General features: G+C 43.3%; 1 protein-coding gene across 6 annotated transcripts in view; it reads right to left on the reverse strand.

The window, feature by feature from the left end:
* tsc2 (TSC complex subunit 2) overlaps positions 1-8,466 on the reverse strand; it is an 81,278-nt gene extending 72,812 nt beyond the window's left edge. For 5 of the 6 annotated variants that reach the window (XM_043711192.2, XM_043711191.2, XM_043711189.2 and 2 more), the window contains exons 1-2: positions 8,376-8,465; positions 59-223 (exon numbers count right to left, since the gene is read on the reverse strand). In XM_043711192.2, the coding sequence (XP_043567127.2) occupies positions 59-193 (135 nt within the window). In that variant the 5' untranslated portion in view covers positions 194-223; positions 8,376-8,465. Of the gene's footprint in view, positions 1-58; positions 224-8,375 lie in introns of all 6 variants that reach the window. The other variant, XR_015760596.1, reaches the window with a different exon arrangement.
* Between the last annotated feature and the right edge of the window lie 4,756 nt (positions 8,467-13,222).

The following is a 13,222-nucleotide window of genomic DNA, read 5'->3' on the forward strand; positions in this document are numbered from 1 at the left end:
AAAACATTTCTGCAAACATAAAGAGAATACATTTCTCATTACGTATTGAGCACAGTACCTTTAGTATTTCACTCGTTATGATGAATTCTGCTGGCTTACATTCCGCTTGCTTGGTGTTAATACGAGGGCCAATTCCCAGAAGGCTTTTGAATCGCTCACGGAAGGACGGATCTTTGCTTGTGGGTTTGGACATGATCAAGGGGGATGTTCAACCTTCCCTAAACTGAAGTAAATAAATGATTAAATCAGGAATCAGCTCTGCAGACCTGCAAATGAATCTGTACATCTATCAGTGATAATCTTAGTGGATGCACAAAGCAAAGCTTGCCTATCCAGGAGCAGTTGGACAGAACCTCGAACAGGTCTGCAAATGCTGGAGGTTAGAGTCAAGAGTGTGGTGCTGGAAAGGCACAGCAAGTCAGGCAGCATCAGAGGAGCAGGAAAATCGATGTTTCGGGCAAAAGCCCTTCATCAGGAAAGGATGAAGCTTGAATAGTTGTCCTTCAGCTCAATCAAGAAATAAATTAACTCCTGTGAATGAACTGTACAAAATGGAACCACAATGCAGGTCCCCCAGTGAGTGCCAAACCTGGTCTTGAATAGTAATACAAATGCTACTACTGGCCTCTTAGGCCGGAGAAGGTCAAAATTCCAAATCTGATTACTTATGAGGGGCCATTCAGTCCCTCAGTTCTGTACTGCCTTTTCAATTAGATCAAGGCTGATTTACACCATTTATCTGTCATGTATGTGGATTGGATGAAGGTGAAATTTGGCTTGAGTTTTGATACAGTAAATGTGAATGGAACACCTTCTGTATTTGTCCACAGACAAACTGGTGCAAAACAAAACTTCTGGAGCCATACCTTGGCCTGAGATAAAGGAGCAAACTGTAGGAACACAAAACATTTGAGCATTGGATGAACCATAATTTATCTCAGTTAAACAAAAATAACGCCAAGCTCTATATTCTTGCCACTGACTCCATCATTCTTCACAGACATCTCATGTTGTTCAAATCTGTTTGCAACTGTTATGAAGGTGTAGAGGTGTACTGTATCTTGGAGGGAGAGAGAGAGAGAGAGAGAGAGAGAGAGAGAGAGCTAGCAAGGATTGACTGAAAGCACAGTGTGTGCTGAACAATTTAAAAATGTAACATTTGGCTGGAGTTGCATTGCCATGGAACAAGAACAAATTCAAATTCGGCCAACCAATTTAAATTGTACCCCAGATACCAAAACCCAATTGAATTTGAATTTTACTGTTTGGGATGACATCAAACCAATGAAATGATGCAATGTTTTGGAGTATAAAACCAGACAGTGTGAACATTTAGGGGGAGAACTGCCAAGAGCACCATCAAGTACAGACTGCCAGCTGAATAGCTCTCTGAAAGGTACCTGTCCATAAGAGATTTGTGCAGCAGACCCCTGAAGACTACCAAAAGAAATCTACAGAGAAAGTTTGACATCCGAAGACAACAACTGGGGTTTGAAAGTGATTAGCTGTAAATTTAAGAGGGAATTTATTGGACCAGTATTGTAAAGCGAGAGGTAAAAGATAGGTTTAAGAGAAAGGAGTTATAAATAGTTGTCTAATTTTCTCTTTTGGGACTTAAAGAATAAAATTGTTAATTTTTACTTTAAATAGTGACCTATGGGATAGTTCTTTACCTCTCGAAATTTAACACATTACGATGCGAGGTGAACTTCTGTGTGTACAGTTTAAATTCGAAGAGGGGTTTACCTCATGTTGTAACTCAACTACCTAATATCAAGCCAAGGCTACAAACCCACATCACCTTCATGCAAAGGCCACTTACTGCTATCTGTGACATATACTCAGTATCACCACATCTATTGCTCAAACGCCTCAGTCAGTTCTGCTTTTGCAAATTTATATTTTCATGCCAAAGAGACAAAATTAAGTCAAACACTCAACTTCCTTATGACAAAGCAATATGGATGGAAAATTCAAGTCAGGCTTGTTTAACTTAAAAGTTCCAGAATGCACAAGCCAAATACAAATAATAGCCCATCATCTGCAACACAACGCAATGCAATAAGTCAAAGAGAGAGATCGAATTATGGTATAAATTGGTATTAACAGGAAAAATACAAGGACTGAAAGGGCTGTCTCCTACTCAAATCAGTTACAAGGCATCTGTTACTATATTACTTTCTTCTTCAGGTAGCACGGAGGATGTTTGACATGGAGTACAGCCAATGATGTATCTTGTCAGTTTCAGACAAGAATAACCATGTTCCGAAATTTCAGGGAAGCCACAACATACTGTGCATTGAAGAAGTGCAACAGAAGATTCTATCAACAAGCTCATTAATTCAACTGTCAACACAACACTCCAGTACACAAACAACTCCAGGCTCAGTCAAATATGTCAGAGACATTCAGCACTTGTGGTTCCCATTAGTCACTTGAGTTTGGGAGACAACAGCCACCGCTTCCACAAATGACCTTGGTTAGGCACACAGAGTAAGTAGCAATTCTGGCTGTGAATGTAAGTTCCATCACTGCTACAGTCCGAAAATAAGCAACATTTATCTCCAGTAACATGCCAATTGTTCTTCCAGCTTCAAGCATTCCGACAGTTCTGCTACCCAGAAAGTATACTCAGTTGAGAACTGGCACAAAATTTAGTTTGCAGATCAGTTTCCAAAATGCTAAAGAAAACAGAAATCACACCGAAATATTGGCCTATATAATGTGCAAAATATATTTGCTGCAGATTTCTCCATCCACTATCATGACTGGCAAATCATCAAGCCCCAATATTATCCCATACAACTCCCCCAATTGGACAGCTGGATGCAATTTGCAGTCTAGACTTAGATGACAGATTTGTACTTACTGTAAATAAATTGGGGAGGTAGTGGCATAGTGCTAACGTCTCTAGGTTCGTAATCCACAAGCTCAGGTTAATGTACTGACAACATGAGGTTGAACCATATTGTGCTTGAGGGGGGAATGTGAATTCAACCAAGATCTAGAATATTAATAGCAAGGTAAACCAATGGTGACCATGTAGCCAGTACTGATTGTTGTAAAAAAAAAACACATCTTGTTCACTTATATCCTTTTAAGCAAGGAAACTGGCAATCTTTATCTAGTCTGGTCTACATGTGACTCTGGAACCACAGCAATGTGGTTGACTTTTAAGCGCTCTCTGGCCAATTAAGGATGAGCAGTAAATATTAGCCTTGCCAGTGACGTGCAGTTCTCATGAACAAGAAAAAGAAATTGCCACAATGCTTCAGTCCAAAGTGATTATATGACACCAAACACAGGCAAGTCGAGTCTCTCAAAAGATAGAAGAGTTTTAGATGCAGGTTGCATCTTTAACTACTTCATGCGCTAATACCTCACTCTTTTACACCAATTCAACAGCACCCAAAGACGGCTCTACTCAAGTTCAAAAGGCAAGCTTCCATCAGTAGGACTCATTCAATTGGTAGGAGGTGAGATTTCAATATGACACCCAGAGTTTGAGGAACACATAGATTCGAACAACAAACTAGCAGCCATATCAAGGCTCTGCCAAGTTCTCCTACAAAAATATTAATTTATACCAGCAGCTGTCACTGAAGTAGCTGCTAAAAATACCACACAGGGTTGCTGTCCCTTCAAACTACTCTCGGGACCTCACTGACAATCAACACACATAATAGCACCCAGATCGGAATAACCACAAGTCACCTTTCATCACAGAATAACAGCAGATTTAAAAACAAGCACAGAAGACAATACGGAGCAAAAAACTGCAAATGCGGGAATCTGTACTGAAAACAACAAATGCTGGAGATCACAGCGACTCAGACAGCATCCACAGAGAAAGAGCAAGCTAATACACCTGATCAGGTGTACCCGGGAACTCTGTGGGAAGTCAGAGAAGTGACTGCTGAGCCTCTTGCTGAGATATTTGTATCATCAATAGTCACAGGTGAGGTGCCCGAAGACTGGAGGTTGGCAAACGTGGTGCCACTGTTTAAGGAGGGCTGTAAAGACAAGCCAGGAAACTATAGACCGTTGAGCCTGAACTTGGTAGTGTGCAAGTTGTTGGAGGGAATCCTGAGGGACAGGATGTACATTTATTTGGAAAGGCAAGGACTGATTAGGGATAGTCAACATGGCTTTGTGCATGAGAAATCATGTCTCACAAACTTGATTGAGTTTTTTGAAGTAGTAACAAAGAGGATTGATGAGGGCAGAGCAGTTGATGTGATCTATATGGACTTCAGTAAGGCGTTCGACAAGGTTCCCCATGGGAGACTGATTAGCAAGGTTAGATCTCATGGAACACAGGGAGAACTAGCCACTTGGATACAGAACTGGCTCAAAGGTAGAAGACAGAGGGTGGTGATGGAGGGTTGTTTTGAGACTGGAGGCCTGTGACCAGTGGAGTGCCACAAGGATCGGTGCTGGGCCCTCTACTTTTTGTCATTTACATAAATGATTTGGATGTGAGCATAAGAGGTACAGTTAGTAAGTTTGCAGATGACACCAAAATTGGAGGTGTTGTGGACAGCGAAGAGGGTGACCTCCGATTACAACAGGATCTGGACCAGATGGGCCAATGGGCTGAGAAGTGGCAGCTGGAGTTTAATTCAGAAAAATCCAAGGTGCTGCATTTTGGGAAAGCAAATCTTAGCAGGACTTATACACTTAATGGTAAGGTCCTAGGTAGTGTTGCTGAATAAAGAGACCTTGGAGTGCAGGTTCATAGCTCCTTGAAAGTGGAGTCGCAGGTAGATAGGATAGTGAAGGCGGCGTTTGGTATGCTTTCCTTATTGGTCAGAGTATTGAATACAGGAGTTGGGAGGTCATATTGCGGCTGTACAGGACATTGGTTAGGCCACTGTTGGAATATTGCGTGTAATTCTGGTCTCCCTCCTATCGGAAAGATGTTGTGAAACTTGAAAGGGTTCAGAAAAGACTTACAAGGATGTTGCCAGGGTTGGAGGATCTGAGCTTTAGGGAGAGGCTGAATAGGCTGGGGCCGTTTTCCCCAAAGCATTGGAGGCTGAGGAGTGACCTTATAGAAGTTTACAAAATTATGAGGGGCATGGATAGGATAAATAGGCAAAGTCTTTCCCCTGGGGTCAGGGAGTCCAGAACTAGACAGCATAGGTTTAGGGTGGGAGGGGAAAGATATAAAAGAGATCTAAGGGGCAACATTTTCACGCAGAGTGTGGTACGTGTATGGAATGAGCTGCCAGAGGAAATGGTGGAGGCTGGTACAATTACAACATTTATGAGGCATTTGGATGGTTATATGAAGAGGGAGGGTTTGGAGGGATATGGGCCGGGTGCTGGCAGGTGGGACTAGATTGGGTTGGGATATCTGGTTGGCATGGATAGGTTGGACCGAAGGGTCTGTTTCCGTGCTGAACATCTCTATGACTCTATAATGCTTCAAGCCTAAAGCCTTTAAATGTAATAAAATACCCAAAGCACTTCAAGGATGCAAAAGACACCAAATCCCAATGCAAAAGGAGATCATTAAATAATTGCTAGAAACCATGTATATTAACTGCAGCAGTCTGTTTATGTGAAAAGTACTGTTGCACAAACACATCAGGACACTGCAGGGCAGGGAAAATTTTCAGTAAAGCCAAAACCCACTGAATGAAATGGTGTGAAAAACTTGGTACTTATGACTCAAAGTCTAAATCTATCACCTTTTCCGATAACAAACTGATCTCTGGCATATAAAAGATACATACCTTAGCACTGGATAAATGCTCAATGCAAGATCTAAAATAATAACTGCTACCGTCAAAGACACAAACGAACAACATGACTTGCATTAAAACGAGCAAGGTTCATTAAAAGGAGGTGTAGTGGACAGTGATGAAGATTACCTCAGAGTACAACTGATCTTGATCAGATGGGCCAATGGGCTAAGGAGTGGAGATGGAGTTTAATTTAGATAAATGTGAGGTGCTACATTTTGGAAAAGCAAATAAGAGCAGTTCTTATAGACTTAATGGGAAGGTCCTAGGGAAGTTGCTGAACAAAGAGACCTTGGAGCACTGGTTCATAGTTCCTTGAGAGTTGAGTCGCAGGTATGTAGGATACTGAAGGTGGCATTTGATATGCTTTTCTTTGTTGGAGTTGGGAGGTTATGTTGCTGCTGTACAGAACATTGGTTAGGCCACTTTTTGAATATTGTGTACAACTCTGATCACCCTCCTATCAGTCGGATGATGTTAAAACTTGAAAGAGTTCAGAAAAGATTTACAAGGATGTTGCCAGAGTTGGATGATTTGAGCTACAGGGATAAGCTGAATAGGCTGGGGCTGTTTTCCCTGGAGTGTCGGAGGCTGAGGGGTGACCTTATAGAGGTTTATAAAATCATGAGGGGCACGGATACGATAAATAAATTAGGTCTTTTCCCTTGGGGGGGGGGGGGGGGGAAGAGTCCAGAACTAGAGGGCAGATTTTTGGGGTAAGAGGAGAAAAATTTGAGAGAGACCTAAGGGGCAACATTTTCACCCAGAGGGTGGTGCGCATATGGAATGAGCTGTCAGAGGAAATGATGGAGGCTGGTAGAATTACATTATTTAAAAGGCATCTGAATGGATAAATAAATAGGAAGATTTTAGAGGGATATAGGCCAAGTGCTGGCAAATGGGACTAGATTAGATTAGGATATTTGGTCACCATGGACGAGTTGGAGCAAAGGGTCTGTTTCCATGCTGTACATCTCTATGACTCTATAAGAGAACAATGATTATTTGCAAACAAAGTCAACCAACACAATGGGCCAGATTCTGTGAAGTGGCAGTCTCTCAAATTAGTGACGGCTGGGGACGGGATATGGAACTAGGGTAAGATGACAAATGTGAAGGAGATAAGGTGTTAGCTGGCAAGGTAGGCGATGCAGCCTGCTGGGTAGGTCAGGATCAGTGGAAGAATAAGTTGGGCAGGGGGTATGGGAGTGTAGCATCAAGTCTACAGGGTTTGAGTCTAGTGGAGGCAAAGGTCTCGGGTTAGATCTGGCAGGTAGGGTTTTTTGGAGCCTGGCAGCATGGGAGTGGGTTAGATTAGATTAGATTACTTACAGTGTGGAAACAGGCCCTTCAGCCCAACAAGTCCACACCGCCCCGCCGAAGCGCAACCCACCCATACCCCTACATTTACCCCTTCCCTAACACTACGGGCAATTTAGCATGGCCAATTCACCTGACCTGCACATCTTTGGACTGTGGGAGGAAACCGGAGCACCCGGAGGAAACCCACGCAGACACGGGGAGAATGTGCAAACTCCACACAGTCAGTCGCCTGAGTCGGGAATTGAACCCGGGTCTCTGGCGCTGTGAGGCAACAGTGCTAACCACTGTGCCACCGTGCTGCCCAGTGGCTCCAGTGGGTCTGGGATCAGTTTATGTTTCGCCACTCATGAGGAGGGTTGTCATTTATTGAGCAGCAAACATCAGGGTAACGTCAGAAGAGGGGTGCCATACAAAGTGTGAGATGTATGTGTGGAGTCTGTTAAATACTCAGGAGTTATACTATGCCCTTAAATGGTTCAGGTTTTTCCTGAGCATATTACTTAATTTCATGAGAACCCTTCAAAAGTCTCCATTTAAATTGGAGACTTTGGGGTTCCAAGAGGAGGCTTTACCCAGAAGAAAGTTCAATTTCCTGAGCAACTTCTTCTGGGTTTAAGCACCTCTCTGTCCCCAGCATGAACTTCTCCAAGGGTTTATGCACATCCCTTGCCACAACCCTATAGGTTCACATACGTCCTCCCTTCCTCCTCCATGGATTCCCATTCCCCCTCCCCCTCCAAACTTGCAAACAATCCGCCCTCACCCCTTCCCCACTCCATGTTTTTGCATGACTGCTCCCACCCCCATGTTTATACTATCCTTCCTGTTCCACTCCATCCAGACACTGTGACATCCCTCCCATCCATGGGAACCCCCTCCACATCAGACCACACAACCGCCCCCCCCCCCTTTAGGGGACCACCCCACCCTCTCTTCTTCCATGGGGGTAGCCCTGCTCCTCTCCTCAATTGGGAGGGGGTCGCCCCTCTCCTAATCTCCTCTATGGAAGGACCCTCCTCTCCCTTTCTCCACGGGGGAACTCTCCACCATGGTGCCCCCCCCCCCCAGGGGGTGCCCTCCCTACCATGGTGTGTCTCTCCCCCCCCCCCCATACACCCTCCTCCCCAGTGGTTCACGCCCCCCTCCCTTACCTTCTCATGCCCCGCCCCCACAGTGGCCAGGAGCTGTTTACTGCAGCGGCCTCCCCCATTTTGGCGGATCCAGGCTCGGCCTCACTGCCTCTCCCGGGCTGCCCGAATGCAGTCCCTCCCCCATTAATCCTAATCGCCAGTTGCCACTCACCGTGCCGTCTGAGCCGCGCTCGGCCGCCTCAATCACCCATTGCACCAGCTCCTGGCTCCCGCTACAGGCCCAGCCTTCCAGGAACAGACGTCACACGCACAGGTACTTCCGTTTCGGCAGGCGGCCGCTCGCAATGCCTGCCGGGAATTGTAGGCCGGCTGTAGTTTTGGGGCAGACGTTATTTTCATTCATTCCTGGATTGTCAAATATTCCGCAAAGGACCAGTGATTATTGACCCCCCCAAGCCCCCGAAGATCCTTAATAAGTTCTCAGCCTTGATAAATGACAACTAATATTTTATTGTTCCTGGTCGGCACGGTTGCTGCCTCACAAAGGGGGATTAAATTCCCACCCCTCAGGTGACTGTGTGGAGTTTGCACATTCTCCCCGTGTCTGCGTGGGTTTCAAAGATGTGTAGCTCAGATGGACTGACAATTCTAAATTGCCCCATAGTGTCCAGTGGTGTGCAGAGGTGATAGTCCAACAGGTTTATTTGGAAGCACTAGCTTTCGAAGCGCTGCTCCTTCATCAGATGATTGGCAACACTCCGAAAGCTAGTGCTTCCAAATAAACCTGTTGGACTATAACTTGGTGTTGTGTGATTTTTAACTTTTAACACCCATCCAACACCGACACCTCCAAATCAGACTAAGTGGATTCAGCATGAGAAATGCAGCGTTACAGGGATAGTGGGGTGAGTCTGGGTGGGATTATCTTGGGAGGGAAGACTCGATGGCCTGGATGACCTGTTTGCTCACTGTAGGGGTGCTACTGTTCGCAAAAACATAGACAAGTTCATGCATAGAAATAGAAAATTCGAATGTTCCAAAAAGCTAAAATTGAACTGAAATATTAGGTCAAGCTGAGTAGAAAATTGACTTATAAGCAGTGAAATCAGTACTTTTGACTGAATACATCTAAAACCAAAAGAAGGATTACTCTTTGTTAGAGCATATGCTGGTTGCTGATTAATTTAAAAGGTGTCACTTTTCAGAATTAAAATATAGCATCATTAAAATGTGCGTGGATAATGTACAAATCAGCTAGGATATAATGATGAAGCATTGATTCGTAAGAAACATTTAGGTTGAGGTTTCATTTGAAGCTAAGCTATTGAAATATTTTCAAGGAACAGTACATGGTGCATGTTCTAAAATGCAAACTCCTCCAACTGATCAGCCTTCCAGGGTTTCAATGTAAGTCACTCATGGCTATCAGGAGGTGACCTTCATTGCATAAACTACTCCAGTGAGATAATAAGCTGTCATTTCAAATATAACTTGGGGGAAATATGAAGAATGACATTTCTATATTCAACAAAAAAGAAGATTGCACTACATGAATGTGAACTTCGTGTCACCTCCTCAACTATGAGTGTACATCAAGAAATTGTGTTTTGCTATGTTACAAAAATGTTCAGACTTCAAAAAATTTAGTTGGTGTTAAAATGCTTTGGGGTGTCATTGAAGTGAAATAGAAATGTTGATTCTTACCTCACATGCTGTTCAGTGCATTTCAATTTGTAGATGGAAGATGATGGTGAGCACATGTTCCATTGCGAGATGTGTGCTTCTGACAGGTAGGATTTCATATTCAGAGAGTACACTTAGAAAACTGACCCTGGAGAAGATGTGTCTATTTTGTAAAGCAAAAATAGACAAATAGATCACGAGAACAATGTAAATGGTAAATCAATATAAAAAGGGCCACTCAGTTCTTCAAACTCAGTTCTTCAAGATTACACAAAAAGTGTCAATCATTTCCTTTTCTACATCACCCCAGCTACTGCTGAAATAATCATCTACGACTTCTTCATCTGTATATCTGGCTTCCCCACAGTGCTCATAAGTGTACTTTTGAACTCTAATATGATTTCCATAGGAAACATAAGCAACAAGTAGCCCTTTTATTCCTGTAAACCTGCTCCATGATTCAATAAAATTATTACTGAGTAAGGGTTGCGGTTCACCTAGAGTTTGTTTCCTTCACTCAGTTTCATTCTAAGGTCGACTTATTAATCATCCACTCTCCTCATCAACTTCCACTGGTTCACCATTTGACTTTCAAAATGCTTAGGTTAATCCACATCCTCCATGGATTCGTTGTACACTCTGCAAAATCTTCTGAACTTATATTCACACTTTGAATATCTGATCTACAACACTAGCCTCCTCCTCATTGTCCACTCCCTCGATTCTATCACTGATGCTAAGTTTATCAGTTTGGTGGATACATTGATGGGATCTCTCCCTTGCTATATCTCTTCCACCGAGAAGAATCCTTAACACCTACTCAATCAACTCCTATTTACTTCAATGCCCCATGATACAGTTCAGATGATGGGAAATTTTGTGACCTTAATATTGTCAGCTGTAATCACTATGCTCTATGTTGGCAGCTGGTAAGCGATGACATGCCGCAACCCAAAGGACTAGCCACACTACCATACATCAAGAACATCTCTGAACTGACAGGCAGACTACTGCGACCACTAGGACTTATAACAGCACACAAACCAACAGCCACACTCAGACAACAACTCACCAGAACGAAGGACCTGATACCCAGCATGAGCAAAACTAATGTAGTGTACAAAATCCCATACAAGGACTGCACAAAACACAAAAAAGGACAAACAGGAAGACAGCTAACGATCCGCATCCACGAACATCAACTAGCCACGAAACGACACGACCAGCTATTCCTAGTAGCCACACATGCAGACGACAAGCAACATGAATTCGACTGGGACAACACTACCATTATAGGGCAAGCCAAACAAAGAACAGCCAGGGAATTCCTAGAAGCATGGCACTCATCCACAAACTCCATCAACAAACACATAGACCTGGACCCAATATACCGGCCACTACAGCTGACAGCTGAAACTGACAACCAGAAGCGGCAGGGACAGGCCACTATAAATGCCGGAGGAAAAACCACAGAAGCGCTTCACAGGAGGCTCCCAAGCACTGAGGATGTCACCTAGACAGGGGACGAAACGTTTGCAACAAAAACTTCCAGCTCGGCGAACAGAACCACAGCAACGAGCACCCGAGCTACAAATCTTCTCACAAACTTTGAGCTAGTAAGTTTAAATCCCATTCCAGTGACTTGAGCACAAAATCCATACTGAAAATTCTGACAGTGGAGTGAGGGAGCACAAATAGAAGTAACATCTTCCCTGCACTTACTCTGTCAACTCCTTTAAGTATTTTGTAGGTTTCAATAAAATCACATCTCAGTCTTCAAGATACTCAAGAATACTGGCCCAGTTTTCCAAATCTCTCTTCTTGGGTAGTCCCACCATACCAGGAGCCAGTTTAGTAAACCTTTGTTGCACGGCCTCTAAATAATCTTCCTAAGCACACTAAACTCCTGGCGTTATCTAACCAAAGTTCTATACAATTGAAGCAAGAATTCATTAATCCTGTACACAAATCTCTTGTGACAAAGGCTAACATCCCATTAGCCTTCCTATTTGCCTACATATTAGTCTTCAGGTCCTTTCTGTTTGCCATGTTTATAAAATCATGCCGGGCATGAATAAAGTTAACATCCTAGGTGTTTTTCCTAGGAGAGGGAGTCTAAAATTAGACGACATAGGTTTAAGGTAAGGGGGGAAAGATCTATAAAGGGCCTGAGGGGCAACGTTTTAATGCAAACGGTGGTGTGTGTATGGAATGAGCTGCCAGAGGAAGTGGTGGAGGCTCGTACAATTACAACATTTAAAAGGCATCTGGACAGGTACATGAATGGGAAGGGTTTAGAGGGATATGAAGCAAATGCTGGCAAATGAGGGCTAGATCAGATTGGAATGTCTGTTCAACATGGAAAAATTGGACTGAAGAGTCTGTTTCAGTACTAGGTAATTCCATAACTCTATGTTCTTCACTAGTTACTGAGCTTCTTAAATGCTTAATGCAGCACACCTCACTACCTATGTCATCAGGAACTTGGAAATGATACACTGAGTCTCCACATTCACATATTTTCCTAATCAACCTGCTCAGAGATGTTATAACACATCTCTCTCTGGAGCAGGTGGGACTTAAACCCTGGCCTACTGTCTCAGAGCGAGGGATACAAACACTATGCTACCAGAGTCCTAGTCCCCTCATACAAACGTTTGGAGCAGGTTGAACGTGAACTTATGCCTCCGGGTCCAGGGGGTAGGCACACTACTGTTGCACCACAAGTCCCCATATACAATCATTGTTATATATTGTGAGTGCTTGGGGCTGGAGAATTATCCTTCCAGTACCCCACTAGTTGCAGTCTGCCAAACGGAGAATGACTTTTCTCCGGTCATACCAGTGCTCCAACTATTTTCTGTCTGATAAGGTCAAACATCACACAACACAAAGTTATAGTCCAACGGGTTTATTTGAAAACATTAGCTTCTGGAGCGCTGCTCCTTCATCAGGAGTGGAGTATAAGATCGTAACGCACAGAATTTATAGCAAACGTTTACAGTGTGATGTAACTGAAATTGTATATATTGAAAAAGACCTGGATTGTTTGTTAAGTCTCTCATCTTTTAGAATGAACATGTTGGTTTCAGTTCTTTCATATCTAAATCGCAAAACCTTTTTAAAAGTTACATTCTCAAGTGATCTTTAACAATTGGTGTCATGTGGGCCCAGATAATGTATTTAAGGTGTGAGCTGCACTGTGTGAGACTGTCTGTGCCACAATGTTCAGACTGATTCTAATCTAAAAAACAGATTTACAGAATCTTACATGGATTCAGGCACTTTTCAAAAAAAAGTAAAATGTAATTCTGCAAGAACAAACTCACTCCACAAACTTATATGTGTACGTGTTTCGGTTTGCGTTGGGCAGGG

Source organism: Chiloscyllium plagiosum, unplaced genomic scaffold, assembly GCF_037043375.1.
Source record: "Chiloscyllium plagiosum isolate Xiang-an unplaced genomic scaffold, Cpla_swu_hap1 HiC_scaffold_20, whole genome shotgun sequence".
In the NCBI taxonomy this organism is placed as follows: domain Eukaryota; kingdom Metazoa; phylum Chordata; class Chondrichthyes; order Orectolobiformes; family Hemiscylliidae; genus Chiloscyllium; species Chiloscyllium plagiosum.